The sequence below is a fragment of the Pelophylax lessonae genome (genome assembly GCF_965119305.1).
Source record: "Pelophylax lessonae genome assembly, chromosome: 12".
NCBI lineage: Eukaryota > Metazoa > Chordata > Amphibia > Anura > Ranidae > Pelophylax > Pelophylax lessonae.
The window spans coordinates 28080332-28096768 of record NC_138779.1 but is presented as its reverse complement, the minus strand read 5'-3'; the positions used below and the strand labels follow the sequence as shown (position 1 = coordinate 28096768).

The window sequence follows — 16437 nt, the reverse complement described above, 5'->3', positions numbered from 1 at the left end:
ACAACTTGCCTTTGTTAATTCAAAAATAACCTTGATTTGATTGATCTATTATGTTGTGAACCTCATGCTGTGTTATTTTGTTTAGGGAACTTTTTCTAATGTAGTTGGCAATGTAGCGATCGAGTCTTGTGAACTGTGCACTCTGGGCATGTTCTGCAGTCACCCGGGGTTGTCCCACCCTGAAGGATTTTGTGATCCAGGGTATTACTGTACATGGGGATCCAACACTTCTCGCCCTGTAAGTGATTACTTTTATTAAGATTTTAAACACATTTCTGCTTATTCATGTTTCTTACAAGTGAATAATTGAGTGCATTTTATGATCAGATGGGTTCACAGTTTGGGGACATTTGTCCTGCGGGTTACTTCTGCTATAATGGGAAAAAAGAACCTTGTCCTTCTGGCACATGGAACAGACACAGAGAATCATCAAATAGTTCCTGGTGTTTATTGTGCCCTCCGGGTTTGTATTGTGATTCTCCTGGCCTAGTAGAGCCAGCTGGAATTTGTCATAAAGGTAAGATAAAAGAAACCTCTACTGTGAAAAAAAAAAACGTCTTATGGAAAATAAGTCAGTAATTGTATGTTCTATTGTGCAGGGTATTTCTGTTTTCTTGGCTCCACAAGTCCAAGACCTCAAGATGAAGTCACAGGGAACATTTGTCCTGCTAACCATTTCTGCCCTGTAGGGTCAACTGAGCCCACACCATGTCCAGAGGGCACTTACAGCAATTCTACAGGTATGGAAGTTTTCGGTGTATTCATTATTATTATACAGGATTTATATAGCGCCAACAGTTTGCGCAGCGCTTTACAATGTGAGGGAAGACAATACAGTTCAAAACAGGAGGAACTAGAGGGCTCTGCTTGTTAGAGCTTACAATCTAAAAGGGAGGGTCAAGTGAAACAACAGGCAATAACCGTGGGGGATGGGTTGATGGAGAAAATGGAGGTACATTTGTTAGGGGTTGGTAGGATAGGCTTCTCTGAAAAGGAGGGTTTTCAGAGATCGCCTAAAAGCTAATAGAGTAGGAGATAATCGATAGAGTAGGAGATAATCATATTCATATGATATGATGCTGTCTTTCCATTAGACTTTGACTTTCATATTCTATGACATTGCATTACATCTTCAGTTATTCTTATGTAGTTTATCCCACAAATGGCTGCTGCCAGTAATGTCACTAATACATGGCTGCTGAGGAGCATACTCTTTTTCTTTTTCAATAGTTTTTATTGAGAATTTTAAGCATTAACATCAGACACAATGACAAAGTATCATTTAGGGGCAAAGCCATCACTGCAACAAGCTGTAATAATCCCCAGGACAGACAAAGAAAATACAGTAATTCCCCATATAACAATTGAACAGACGCGTATGAAAAAAGACAATACAAATGCGTAATCTCCTGAGTTGGTAAAATCATATGTGTGTGCAGCAACATGCCACCATGAGGTAGCCCCAGTAATAAGAAAAAATTTACATAAAAAGACAAGGAAGAAAGGTAGAAAGGAAAGGAAACGTGAGAAAAGAAAGGAAAAAGAAGCAATAGAAAGAGGAAAAAATGGACCCAACTCCGTGCCCCGCACCCCGCCCCATGGACCGCTTTCAAGCTGGCCCTGTTAAATAGTTGAGCCATGGTTCCCACACTCTATCGAATTTGTGCAGTTTGTCATCTAGTTGTGCCGACAGCCACTCATTCACCATGATCCAGGACAATTTATGCCTCAGCTGCTCAAACGGTAGGACAGGAGACCTCCAAGACCTGGCAATGGTAATTTTCGCTGCAGTAAAAATGAAAGCAATAAGCCGCCTCTGTGCCCTCGTGGCCGCATCCACCTTCTGGCCCAAAAGGGCCTGCTGTGGAGATTTGATCAGGTAGGAGCATAGGCTTAAAGCCACAACCACTTTAATCAGTAACCTTGCCCAAAGAATGACACTTAGACAGGTTAATTTCGAAAGGACAAGGCCAGAGTTTTATTTGAAATTTCCAACATAAACACCTAACCAGTGCCAGTCGCAGTTGTACTGGAAGCACGCTTGAACATTATGCAAACAAGTGTGTAGCACCACAAACAGATGAACAAGCAAACAGTCCGTTTAAAGTAAAAGAAAAAAGTACAGTCCTCCATGATGGAAAAAGAAAAAAACTTTTGTGCAAAGTCCAGTGAGAAAATGAAGTCTTACAGTTTGTAAAAGATCCAGTGCAGCAATGCAAAGAAACCTTCATGAACACCTCTTGAAGTGAACATCGGTAATCCAGCAAAGTGTTCCAAGGTCAGCCACCATGCCCCAGTGAAATAAACTCTCACCAGAAATGATGGCTGCCATTACAGCAGCATGAATGCCTTAGATATGTGACTGTTTTTCAGTAAAGAGTGAACCCAGTAAATACGTCCAGCGTTACTTCTCATCAGGGTATTATTTTGATAAATAAGTCTCACCAGGAGCCAGAAGTAATCTTCGTAGTATAGTATTTTTTAGTACGGATGCAAGTATACATAAAACCAAACATTTTTATAAAATCTTTACATTGGAAGCCGCTGCCGACCCGGAATTGAGCAGACATGTGACGTCAGCACTAGTATCTCCTAACTTGACCTATTCTAAAAGACCTGTCATTACCATGAGTGCCAGGCAGACATTAAACTGATCTAAATCCACTTAAGGTCATAGCCAATTAAAGGAACATTTAACAATGGCAAGGTAAAACCGCAGAGAGAGCTGTAACAACCGACCTCAAACAAAGGCGGCCTTCACCACTTCCTCAGGTGAGTGAAGATTTTACCTTAGGGTAGACCTTTTATAGAGTTCAGGCCCATATCGGAATAGCCAACCACCTTAGCCGCTTTAACTTATTACTTTGCATGCCCATGTTCAATCACTGAGCCGTGCTCTATTTGTCCTGTTTACGGTTATCATTGAATGTGAAAGTAAAAGAAAATCCCACATTTTGGATTGACATCAGAACAGTGATAGAGGGGACATCTTCCAATGGTGACACTAGTTCTGGTGACACCCTGGGATTCCCTCACTGTGGAGGAATTTCCTCTTACTTTTTGTTCTGGGAATGGAACAGAAAGTGAAAGGAAATCTCCCCAATGGGATACAGATGGCAAAAAAAAAAACTGACAACACTCCAAAAATTAAAGAAAACATTTTGCCTTTTGATGACACTTTAAATGGTCTTGTTCCCATAAGTTCCACACCAGGGAAGCCATGGTTTCCATACCTTGCACTAAGGGCTAACAGTCCTGAAACTGTGAACAAGTTGGAAAATGTTTCCATATGTTGAGCTGTATCTGTACTACTATACCAAGAGTTCACGATACAGAACTGTTCAAAGATGTACAAAGGAGTGAGGTTCATGGCTCTGCACTCTGTCCCAGGGCCGGGACAAGGGGTGGGCAGGAGGGACGGCAGGAGGCAGCCCTGGGCACTGTGGTATCATGTGAGATTTGGGGGGCGCCACAAGGAGATTAAACAGTATGCGATTTGTGTTAGAAGGGTGAATTTAGGGGGTTGCAAGGGACTAAGTATTGATCTAGGAGGGGGAATTCAGGGATGCTAAAGTAGTGATAAAGGGGGATCTGTGATTGGAGGAGGGAGTTGGGGGAAGATGATTTGTGCTGGGAGGGGGGGATTGGAGTGGAATGGAGAGTATGTATACTCTGAGGGGAAATTTTAGGGGTAGAGGATTTGCGCTAGAAGGGGGGATTTGTGCTGGGGGTATGGGGTGCAAAGATTTGGCTAAGAGTGGGAATTACAGCAGGGAGGTAGATTTGTACTGGGAGAAGGGGGAATTTATGTTTAGGTAGTAAATATGCAGACTGGTGCTCAGTTTCTTTGGGGGGGGGGGGGGGTGGAATTTTTGCGGACACATAATGCTCATACATCTTTTTTTTTTTGGGGGGGGGGGCGCAGTTTGGTATGGTCACCCTGAGCTCTAGATAACCTTGTACCGGCACTGCTCTTTCCTTTGAGGAAATGAGAAATTACCTCTCTGTTTTTTTGAATGGTGATACTGTGCATGAAAAGAGAACTTTTAAATTGGACTGTTGAAGGTTCTGAACCAGTCATCTTTGAAGATGTTAGGAAATAATGATGTGTACATTATTCTGCATGTGGTATACACTTGTGCCACTTGAGGTGTACAGGACTGTACTGAGATGTAATGAAGATCTATAATCCTGCAATGCAGCTTAGAGAATAGGAGGACATTACAGAAAGCTGACCCTTCTGATATTTTAATACCAATATTCAGGATGAGGAGCATTATTACAGTAAATACTCAGTGGATCTAAAGAGACAAGAATTTATATTTTGGTCTGTTCTATAGGTTATAATCTCAGTTGTTGTCAGTGCCGGGACAAGGTCATCTAGAGCCCAGGGGGAACAACATGCCAAACTGCGCCCCCCACCCCCCTCCAAGATGTATGAGCATTATGTGTCAGCAAAAATCCCCCCACAAAACACTGATCACTAATCTGCATTCATACCCCTAAGCATAAATTCCCCCTCCTCCAAGTACAAACCCACCCCCCTGCTGAAATCCCCTCTCTCAGCACAAATCTTTGCCCCTCCATCCCTCTAATCCCCCCTTCCTAAAAATTCACCCCTTCTGGCACAAATCTGCTACCCCCTAAATCCCTCCTCCTAGCACAAATCTCCTTCCTAACAGAAATCCTCCTAAATCACCACTCTTAGCACCCCCCCAAATTTCCCCTCCTAGAACAATACTTCCCTCCTGCCACCCCTCCCCCAATTCCCCCTTCCAGCACCCCCCCGATTTCCCTTTCCCCCCTGCCTCCCCATCTCACATGATACCACAGTGCCCAGGGGTGCTGCCCCTCCTTCCCACCCCTTGTCCCGGCCCTGGTTGTTGTCGATAATCAGGAATCGGGATGCATTTATTTGACATACTGTATGTTTTGTATCTCTCATTTGGTAATGATGTAAAAATAAGGAAATTAAAAAAATTAATAAAAAAGCAGCTATCATGTCTGTATTTCTCGTTTATATAATAATGTAATAATGAACATTGCTTCTTGCTCTTCCAGGCCAGTCTGTGTGTAAATCATGCCCCACTGGTCACACCTGTGTTGATGGTGACATAGTCCAATGTCCTGCTGGATATTACTGCCCAGAGGAAATAGATGCTCGCCCAGTTCCCTGTCCGCCTGGAACATTCAGTCCCATGCCAGGTGTCACAAAAGCTGAGGGGTGCCTCCCATGTCTGCCAGGTGAAATTGTTATTGGCAGTAAATTATATTGTTTATCCTGCCTGCTGCATCCTGAACCTATACTGATATTTTGTGTTACCCAATATAATCTATGCAACAATAGTGTACATAACAGAAATTGTGTAGAAAAACAAATCATACCAGGGTAGTGACACTTTGCACTGTACAGTATTTAGCTATTTATATGTAAGAAGACTTGCTATGCTTGGGATAGAACAGTGAAGGGACTAATAAATGATCTAGAACAGCTGCCAACATTAAAAGTCTATGATACCCAGAACTATATATATATATATATATATATATATATATATATATATATATATATATATATATATATATATATATATAGGAATAGTGTAGCGCTGTAAATAAATTCAATAAATGTAAAAAATAATTTTGAATAAATAAATTAATCAAATTCAAAATAATTTGCCGTCTCCCTGATGACGTCATCTGTGACAAAACGCTTAGGGTGGGGTTTACTCCATTGACATCATCACCCACGTGGAATCTGATTAGAGGCCAGATTTACACTGCACAGCCTATAGGAATGCAGATTTTGTGATCTATGCCCTTCATGCCTTTTTTATCGTGGAGAATATGTGAGTGCATTTCCTATTTGTTTTTTGTTCATTAAACTTGACAATTTTACTCTATGGGATGGGATCTATGTTTTATTTCTGAGAATTGTGGCTGCATATCTTCCTTTGGTTGAATTGTGGAGACGCACGGACCAGGCTATAACATTTAAAGTGCTGAATGACCACTGAATAATACAGTGGTCAGGGCAATCTGGTAAGCGGGTGGAGTGTGAGCTTTCTTGGATTGGGTGCCTTTTGCATAGAATCAACTGTCACGGAGTGGTCTTTTGAGCACTTATTGTTTATTTTTAAGAGTGAAGAGCACTTGTATCACTTCTATTGGCTTATATTGGGACTTCTTTATGTGAATTTACAATTGTTTATTTCGAATTTGATGAAGTTATTTATTCACAATTTTTTTGACTGTACAGTATTTTCATTGTATTTCACAGCCAGTATGTGTTGGTGTTATAGTCTACAGTATATGCATTTCACTGAGTATAATTCCTGAACTTTAGGGATGTTCTGCAGAGACTGGGCCTCCTCAGCTGTATCTGGACCTTGCCAGGCTGGATTCTTCTGTACAGCAGGTAAAAAGAGAATACAGAGCTTCCTATTCATGTTTTATGGCTGTTGGATGAGTCATTTTGGTAACACGTTTTCTGCATTCATGTGCAGACCTGTTCGTGTATATAAGGTATACTGCCTCATTAATCAGGGAATCTGACTGTGTTAATTTTCTTTCAATAATGTTTTAAAAGTTTTTATGTCTAAAAATGGCAGTGTGCCATTAGCTGTATGGATTATGTCTTTAATCTGGATCAACTCGATCTTGCTCTACCGACCAAAATAAGTCAAGATATCCAGGGGCAATTTGGAAAATGTACATTGTATTCTTGGTATGAACTCCAGTGAGACGTGATATGTTGTTTGTGGGCTATCTGTGCTTGACAAACATAACTACTATTGGTTTAATGTGTAAATCTAGCCATAACTTTTTTTTCTATTCATTGTTAAATAGTGGAGGTTCTGACCATTCAGGTTCCTTTTTCTATCATCCTATCCCAAAAATGGGCAGTAAGACCCCCCTCATCTCAAAAAGGGGTATAGATATAAAAAAAACTGTTCTTAGTGGGCAAGGGCAGGGCTATCTTTAACACAGGGCAAAAGGGGCAGCTGCTCTGGGCCCAGTCATGGTTGTGGGGCCCAAAGCAGCTGCCCCTTGAGCCTGCACTTCAAATAATTGATAAGTGAATTCGGGAGGGCCCAAGAAAATGTTTGCCCAGGGTCCAATCAATATTAAAGATGGCCCTGGGCAAGAGGGAAGGTTTTTTTATTGTTGTATGAACAGATTCCCCTCCCTTCTATCCCAAACACAAGAAGGTCCAGGGGTGGAGGGAAATCTCCACAACAGGGACATAAACAGCAATTAAAAACCTGATAGAGGTTTTAACTATTTCTTCAAAAAAGTTTTGGTTGGAGTTCTGCTTTAAAGAAAGAAGCCTGTCATTTCGGAAACTGTGCCTTGGCCCCAGAGATGTTTTGTGAGCCCAGTATAAAATGTAGATGTTGAGTCAATCTCACCATGTAATAATCTTCCAGGTTCGTTTGTCAGCAACCCTTCTAGTAGCAGCAATGAGAGTTTTGGAGGTCCTTGTCCACTTGGTCACTTCTGTCCTCCAGGCACCAGCTTGCCTATTCCATGTCCGTTTGGCACCTTCTCAGACCGGTCAGTATTAAACGTGAAAATTACTTTAATGTAATTATGACTGTTTTATGCTATACAAATATTCTTTCTATAATTAGATTGTACGTGAGTGCCGAATCTCAGTGTACACCCTGCCCCCCTGGCTATTACTGCGGCTCGGTCGGACAGTTAGAACCTACTGGACTTTGCCTGGCAGGGTACTACTGTACACTTGGAGTCTCTTCCCCTGCACCCACTGGAGAAGGTAAAATGAATTAACCTAAAACAATCATCTTTTGTGTTTAGCAAAGCATATATTAGATCAACCCCTTGTGTTCCAGGGTACGTTTAGAAACGTCCTGGTGACCAAGAGGTTCAGCAAGCATACAGCTGCTGCTTCGGCCATCTCCGGCACCCGTGGTGGTTCCTGGGCCTTCCTGATAAGCGACTCTTTTAACGATGCAGGTCTCTTCTGCAGCTAACATTATCAGTTTTCTTAGAATTTGAAAATGATTTCTATTTTCTGATGGCCAAAGATATAAATATTTCTCACTTGATTCAGCCAAAATCATTTTAAGAAAAGCACTGGACTATAACACAAACTTTTTAATCACTCCATTTGGATCTGCATGTGGTGGGGTTCGCTGTATATGTGTTGCACGTTTTAGATGTCTTTTATATGTGATACTGTGTGCATCAAAATTGCGACAAGCAGGCCATATCACACTTGCAACTCACCTAAAATGTGCAAATGCAAATCGGGCCTAAATCTATCTAAACTTCATTGATTGTACAATAAGAATGTAATCTGTATAGTCGTCTTCAAAAAGAATGTGTAGCTTCCTCCTAGGATAGGTTGCTAGAGAAGTTCAGGTAAATCTATTTTTTTTCTGGCTCCTTTGTAAACATTGGAGCGGTCTGTGATTATTTTTTGTTGTTCTGGGTCCCACTGGCTGCAGGCGAGACTACTTCTCCCTGCCTTCTAGAGGATTCTAGAATGTAGTAGGCAGGAAGAGGCCGACTCTTGGCTTGAATATTTATGTGGTTTCAGCCAATCCCTGGGGGAGAATGCTCAGTAGGTGACTGAGGAAAGCATTAATAATTTGGGGCCTAAAGCAGAGGGGTTCATGTCCAGGAGGAGAATATCCCAGCCTCAAGGGCTGCTGTCCTTCTGGTCAGTTTAGCTGAGGTCTGCAAGAGCTCATTGAGGTCCCAGCTCAATAAGAGCTGGGAGGCCTACCATATTTTTCGGTGTATAAGACGACCCCCCTAATTTTCAAGTTAAAACATTTAACTTGGGCTATACTCTCGCCGTATAAGACTACGTCCCTTCCGAAGCAAGGCAACACCATTGAAAAACATCAGATTTCTCATAGATCTCCAAGGTACCCCAAGTACTGTAATACATGTAATCTCTCATAATATCTCCAAGGTACCCTAAGTATAAGTATTACCAGTAGATGTAATCTCAAGATGCTGGCTCTGCGGGAATCCTGTACCGGTATACCATATGTATCGTAGCTTCGGCTACATACAGTATACCGCGCTGAGCCAATCACGGAGAGTGATGTATTCGATTATTGAATGCAAAACCTGCTCAGATTGGCAGAGTCAGAGAGGTGGGCTGATGTTACTCCGCCAATCCGAGCAGGCTTTGCATTCAATACTACGGTTCATACGGTACAGGATTCCCACACAGCCAGCGTCTTGAGAGATTACATCTACCGGTAATACTTATAGTTAGGGTACCTTGGAGATATTATACTTGGGGTATAAGACGACTCCCTATTTTTGGAAGATTTTTTTGAGGTTCAAAAGTAGTCTTATACGCCAGAAAATACAGTATTTTCTGAAAATAGTTGGAGCTGGATCTAGTCGAATTCACTGAGGATCTGGCCTGGAGATTAGCAGTAGAAGTGTCTGGCTGATACTGGTTGGAGGCATCCAAGTATAGAGGGACATTGTGATTTTAGGCCTTGATGTAAGATCCTAGTAACTGTCTGCTGCTTTAAACCCCTTAGGAAATTGCTCCAGCGCTGTGGTATTGCCCTGTAGAGAGCAGACAGGGTGAAGAATGTCCTCTAGCTTATCATGCACTAAATTCAGCATATCAAGCCCACCCTGTACCCCAACCAAGTCCAACAAGCAATAAATTCTGTAAAATTATGCTCTTTAGGCCTCCCATAACACAGATCTAATGCTCCATTAGTAAGGATTAGAGAGGAGTTGATGCAGCAACATTTGAAAGTTGGCTTCAAATAGATAAGCTTTTATTAACCACACGTTTAGGGAGGGGGGTCAGCTTACAAGCCAGGAGACCACCAAAAACCCCCCTTGTATAGGTTTTATACACTCTGCACTTCAAGATAAGGATCAAACTACAACATTTGTCATTACTGCTGATTACCTGATATTAATCCAATCATAAACACCTGACATCAATGTCAATATACATCAGATGTGTCCTCCAAGATGAGGCCAGCAGGGTGTTGGTCCTTCTGGTAGCTTCTAATGTCTGGTGATGTCCTTGGCATCTTGTCTTGATGTCTGGATACAACGCCACTCATAAACATTACTACATTTTTAGACTTGTTCAGCAAGTACTCTATCCAGGATTTATTACATACCTTGCCTTAACATTGAGACATTCCTAAAATGACTGACACTATTTAAAAATAGCAGGTGATTCAGCAAAGATCACCCTAGATTTTTGCACGCACCGTTTATGGAATTATTAAAATGATTTGGGATAAACAGCCTTATTTTTCACATTGTCTGAGGAAAAAATGATCTTGTGCTCCCCTAACATCAACTAATTAATTTCTCACTTCCATTCTTCCACATTGCAACAGATGAATCTTATTGGCTTCTGTGGGGCAGCACAAGATGTCTGGTGGAGTTCTCTCTCCCTGAACTCTCTCATAATATACGCTCTTAATGAATTAGAATTGATCATGCATGTTCTTTCTTTGAAAAGGTTAGCTGGGATGTTGGGTAGATGTACAAAGGACACTTATGTTTCCCATTATCTTTGCTGTGTCTCATTCAGCGTTCACAGGAGAAGGCGGAGGCTGCCCACGTGGTCATTACTGCCCTGCAGGAAGTTTCCATCCATACGCCTGTCCAGCAGGGACCTATAACAACCTCACACATCAACAAGACTGCTTACCATGCCCCGCCGGCTATTACTGTGCAGAGAACACCAGTGATTATAGTGGATTTCAGTGCCCAGCTGGATTCTACTGCCCTAAAGGTAATAAAGACAGCATTTACATTCATGGGCTGAAGGCAGACAATAAGATTATATCTGAGAAGAATATTTATTAAATGGATATTAAATTGAAGCAATGGTTTTCTTTTTCAATGGGTTTTTTAAAGAGCTGAAGGGTTTAGAAAGTACAGTCTGTTTTGCAATATGCTTAGTAGTGACGCCTTGTTTTTCTGGCTTCCTTGAATTTAAACTTTAAAGTGGAATTCCAGAAAAATGTAACTAAGTCTAAATCTACTCAAACCCCCATTCTGAGACTATTTTATCTCCCCTGTAAAAGAAAAAATCTCTATACTTACCTATTCCGAAGCCACTCCAGTCTGGTCACATAATTTCTTCAGAGCTGGCTTCCAGGGAGATGAGAGATCACCAACAACAGCTACAGAGATGATGACGTCACCTATAGGCTTACTATGGGGTATCTGTTTTAGGCAGTCCCTCCCCGAAAGCCGGTGCTGGGACCTGATCATGTGACCGGACCAGAACGGCTTCAGAATAGGCAGTATAGACATCGTTTACTGGATAGATAGAATAGTCTTAGAATGGAAGAGGGAGTAGATTTAGGCTGTTAGATTTTGCCTGGATCCACTTTAAGTCTTTTTCCTCCCATATAAGTGAGAATTTTTGTTGGATTTAATCCAGTGTGTCAGTAATCGAGCCAACAGATTCTGCTGCTGGGTCTCCCTATTGCTATAACTGATGCCATATTCCTATTTAAAGTGTGACTATGGACAAAATAAATTACATGATGCATTCTGTGACCATCACTAACATAAAAATCTGCCTGTAACACTTTTTATTATCTGTCGACCCTGCCAAAAGTTTTATTATTTTTAAACTTTCTCCTTTAATAGGATGACAACTGTTCACTGCATTGAAATTGAACAGTAGCGTTGTCACCCTGTGGACAGGGAAATCTTAGATAAACAAATCAAAGCCCAACTCCAGATAACATGTTTTAGCAGATACAGCAACAGATTTTTTTTAATTTTGGAAAAAAATGTAAACCATATATAAAAACACTAAAAACTGTAAACACCCCCAACAGTGGTATATGGATAATGAGCTGCATTTATGTATGTGGTAAAAAGATTAGCAAAACAAAATATCTTAACACCCAGTATGAAGTGCAAACATCAACAGAAATAGAAGTCTTATATGGGGCAGCACTATACCAGTATATATGTACCTTAGATTGTAAGCTCCTTGAGGGCAGGGACTGGTGTGAATGTACAATGTATATGTAAAGCACTGCGTAAATTGACAGCGCTATATAAGTACCTGAAATAAAAAAATAAAATATGTAAATAAATATATATATATATATATATATATATATATATATATATATATATGCAAACATTTTAGGCAGGTGTGAAAAAATGTTCTCAATTAAGAATGCTTTCGGAAATAGAAGTGTTACTATATTTTTATCAATTAAACAAATGGAAAGTAAATGAAGATAATAGAAATCCAAATACATTCAATATTTGATGTGACCACCCTTTGCCTTCAAAACAACATCAGTTCTTCTAGGTACACTTGCACATAGTTTTTGAAGGAACTCGGCAGGTAGGTTCTTTCAAACATCTTGAAGGAATAACCACAGATCGTTTGTGGATGTTGGCTGCCTCAAATCCTTCTGTCTCTTCATGTAATCCCAGACAGGCTCCATAATCTTGAGATCAGGGCTGTGTGGGGGCCAAACCATCAATTTCCAGGACTCCTTGTTCTTCTTTACACTGAAGATAGTTCTTCATGACATTGGCTGTATGTTTGATGCCCTTGTCCTGCTGCAGAATAAATGTGGGGCCAATCACAAGCCTCCCTGATGGTTTGGCAGGATGCATAAGTATCTATCTGTATTTCTCATCATTGAGAACACCATTGATCCTGAGTCCTGACCAAATCTCCAACTCCATTTGCAGAAATGCAGCCCCAAACCATGCTTCACAGTTGCCTGCAGGCACTCATTATTGTACCACTTTCCAGCCCTTCATCAACACACCTCCTGCGAACGCCAAATATATCACATTTGGCTCATCAGTCCATTTTTCTGCACCCCAGTTCTTATGTTATTATATATACTTGAATCTCTTAGTCTTGTTTCCACGTCGGAGAGTTGGCTTTTTGGCTGCAATTCTTCCATGAAGACCACTTCTGTCCAGACTTCTCCAGACAGTAGATGGGTGTACAGTCCCACCAGTTCTGTGCTGATGGCACTGCTGGACATCTTCCAATGTCAAAGGGAAGTAAGCATGATGTGTCTTTCATCTGCTGCATTAAGTTTCCTTGGCTTGAACAGCACATCCTAAAACTCTAGTCTGCTTTAAAATATTCGCCTGGGAGAGATGTTGCTGATGCAGTATAACTACTTGTGTCTTGTTGCTATGCTGAGTCTTGACATTGTGTATGACCTGTGACATGAAAACTGTCTTCCCCAACCTCACCTTAGTAGCAGAGTTTGGCTATTCTCCACCTAGTTTTAAGCCTCTGACACAACTGTTTGTGTCATGACTGTGTTTCAACCTACAGATGATGATCTTTAGAACCTGCTTGGTGTAATTGTTTATTCATACACCTGACTCTAATTCTACAAATTCTTTGACTTTGTGCAAGTCTAAAAAATGAGGCTGGTTTGAAGCCAAAGGGTAGTCACACCAAATATTGATTTAATTTAAATTCTTCTTCTGTTCGCTCCCTGCATTTTGTAAATTGATAACAAATAAACAATTAAAATATATATATGTTTAAAAGCATTCTTACTTTACAGCATTTCTTCACACTTGCCTAAAACTTTTGCACAGTAATGTACATTCATATATTAGTCTTATGGGTCAACATTGTTATAGGATATTGTGGACCTCTGGTGACACTGAGCACTATGAGAGGCTGGAATGCACAATAAAAGCTATAATAGTAATCATTTTTTTATTGCTGTTATTATCATCTTTTATCTAGCACAATTATGTGTTGTAGGACTTTACAGTAGGATATAAAACACATACATTTTAAAATAAAAAGAGCATAATAAGAAACAAAAAGAACAAGGTTCCAGTTATTTTAAGGCAGAGCTGAGGATCATACAAAGAACATACAAAATGTTTAATTTTTTACTTGCTTGGATCGGCTGGGAAATAATGTAAACCTCGTAGGGTTGCTAAGAGCAGGTGTAAAGAGCTAGGTGTGGATGTGATATAGTGTAAAGTTATCAGGGTGTTTGAGGTGTAAAGCTGTCAGGTGGTGGAGGGATAGTATAAGATTCTTAAAGTGATTGTAAAGGTTTTTTTTTGTTTGTTTTTAAAATAACAAGCATGTTATACTTACCTGCTCTGAGCAAGGGTTTTGTGCAGAGCAACCCTGATCTTCCTCTCCTGAGGTGCCCCAGTGCCACTTCTGGCTCCTCTTCATCGCGTGCCCCCATAGAGAGCCATTTTCCATGAGGCACCCGTACGGGCGCGCTCACGAGTCCCGTTGCTGCGTCCATTGACACAGACAGCAGGACTCAGCCCCACCCCCCGCTTTCATGTCACTGGATTTGATTGAATGCAGTGGGAGCCAATGGCTCCTGCTGCTATCAATCTATCCAATGAGGACCCGAGTCTGGGGTTGTGCTCGTCGCTGGAACATTCGGGTTTAAGACATACCTAAACTTTAAGTAAGAATAACGGATGGTCTGGGGGGGCAGCTGCAACCAAGAAGGTTTTTCACCTTAATGCATAGAATGCATTAAGGTGAAAAACCTTAAGACTTTACAACCCCTTTAAGGTGGCTGGGGGATGGTGTAAAGTGATTAGGGTACATTGTAAAGTTCCTAGGGTGGCTGATGGATGGTGTTAAGTGCTCAGGGTGCCTGAGGAATGCAGATATCAGAAAACCATCTTGAGAAATAACGTAGTTAGGGACATGGAGATACCTAGGACTTTTGCACAGTACTGTAGCACAGTTGCTGGAAAGTATGTAAACAGCTTGGTTGGGCACTGAAATGTAAGAGGTAGAGAGAGATGAATCCATTTCTTCAAAAATAAAAATTATTGAGCTATTTTATAGGCAGCAGACAGAAATATTGTATAGAATTGCTGCAAATTATGTAAGATTTACTGGGTATCTTATGTTAGAGAAAGAGCAAAGACAGTTTTTAATGTAAAAAAAATAACAGTTTTTTTTTATGTCAGAGTCAAAACCCAGAAATTGTACTGCCATACAGTACAACATGTAAGCATTTTGCAATGGAAGGGGAAGCGAGTATGCAGGTTTTATCTTGAAATAAAATTGCAGTGCAGTGTACTTTTTCTGAGACTAAAGCAGTGTTGGGGGTAACGAGTTACAAAGTAACTGATTACAGTAACTACATTAGTTTTTTTGGTAACTAAGTAAAGTAACTAGTTACAATACTAATATTGGTAACTACACTACTTTCTCTAGGCTATAGGAAGTAACTACACTACTTTACTAGGCTATAGGAGGTAACTACACTACTTTACTAGGCTATAGGAGGTAACTACACTACTTTCTCTAGGCTATAGGAAGTAACTACACTACTTTACTAGGCTATAGGAGGTAACTACACTACTTTACTAGGCTATAGGTACGCGCTTTCCTGCGTTACCCAAGCCGTGCGATACAATCGTTATTTTGAAGAATAGAGAGGGATGAAGTTTATGACTTTTTGTTGCACTTTGTTTTATTCTGTTTTTTTCAGGTTTTGTTCTCATGTTTCCCAAAGCCTGTGTTTATACAATAAACTCTATGCAGAAAGAGTGTCATGTATCTTCTTCTACCCCGGCAATTAAGAAAGAGGAAAGTAAAGTAATAAGTAGTGAAGTTACTTTTCAAATGCAGTAACTAGTAAAGTAATCTCATTACAATTTACAGAAGTAACTAGTAACTAGTTACATTTTTTGAGTAACTACCCCAACACTGGACTAAAGACTAGAAAAACTGTACAGCTTTACCAAGGCAAAGATTTCCTGGTAACATGGCAGAGAGGTACTCTTGCTGGCTGCTAAGGAGATTACTGGAGAACCATAAGAAGAAACCAAAGAAGAGCTAACTGTAGGAGCAACAGCTGACAAAGCCACCAGAACCCATGAGAGGCAAAATCTGAGGCAACCACTAGTTGACAACCCCAAAGGCTGGTATTAGGCAGGATGGAAGGCTGGAGGTGTGATCTGCAGACAAGCTTAGGTCAGCAATGGGTAGGTAGCAGAAAGCAGGCCAAGGTCCGCATTGAGTAGAAAGATGAGCCAATGGTCGAATACAAGCCGAGTCACAACAGGAGTTCAGAGTAGAAATTAATCCAGAGACAAGTTAGTTTTGCAACAGAAAATCAAGAGTAAATGCAGATTCAGGACACAGGGAACAACTGAAGAACACTCTTTTAGTATGAAATGTGTTAACTATTCTGTCTGTCCTGTGTATATCATGATGTTTTGACTATGGGATTATTTCAATGAGGCGTCTGGATTTTCTATACACAAGTGTGCAGTCATCCACTTTCCTCTTGAAGCTTATTTGGTTGCGAGCCAAACCTGCACCTTCTCCATGGATTTGGGGCTAGATGACAGGCAGACCAATATGGACCAGTGTATCTTGCTTTTATTAGTGTCTAGGTTTCTATTCATGTCCCTAAATAGACAATAAAGAAAATATGG

At 40.7% G+C, this 16437-nt stretch overlaps 1 protein-coding gene across 1 annotated transcript in view; it reads left to right on the top strand.

The window, feature by feature from the left end:
- The window catches only part of LOC309568829 (uncharacterized protein), a gene marked incomplete at its 5' end in the record, with an annotated part of 291543 nt that overhangs the window by 67217 nt on the left and 207889 nt on the right, over positions 1-16437 (top strand). Inside the window, 8 exons of the mRNA XM_082274615.1 lie at positions 86-238; positions 328-517; positions 600-740; positions 5062-5244; positions 6347-6418; positions 7431-7557; positions 7635-7780; positions 10565-10768. Of these exons, the coding sequence (XP_082130741.1) occupies positions 86-238; positions 328-517; positions 600-740; positions 5062-5244; positions 6347-6418; positions 7431-7557; positions 7635-7780; positions 10565-10768 (1216 nt within the window). The remainder of the gene's footprint in view (positions 1-85; positions 239-327; positions 518-599; positions 741-5061; positions 5245-6346; positions 6419-7430; positions 7558-7634; positions 7781-10564; positions 10769-16437) is intronic.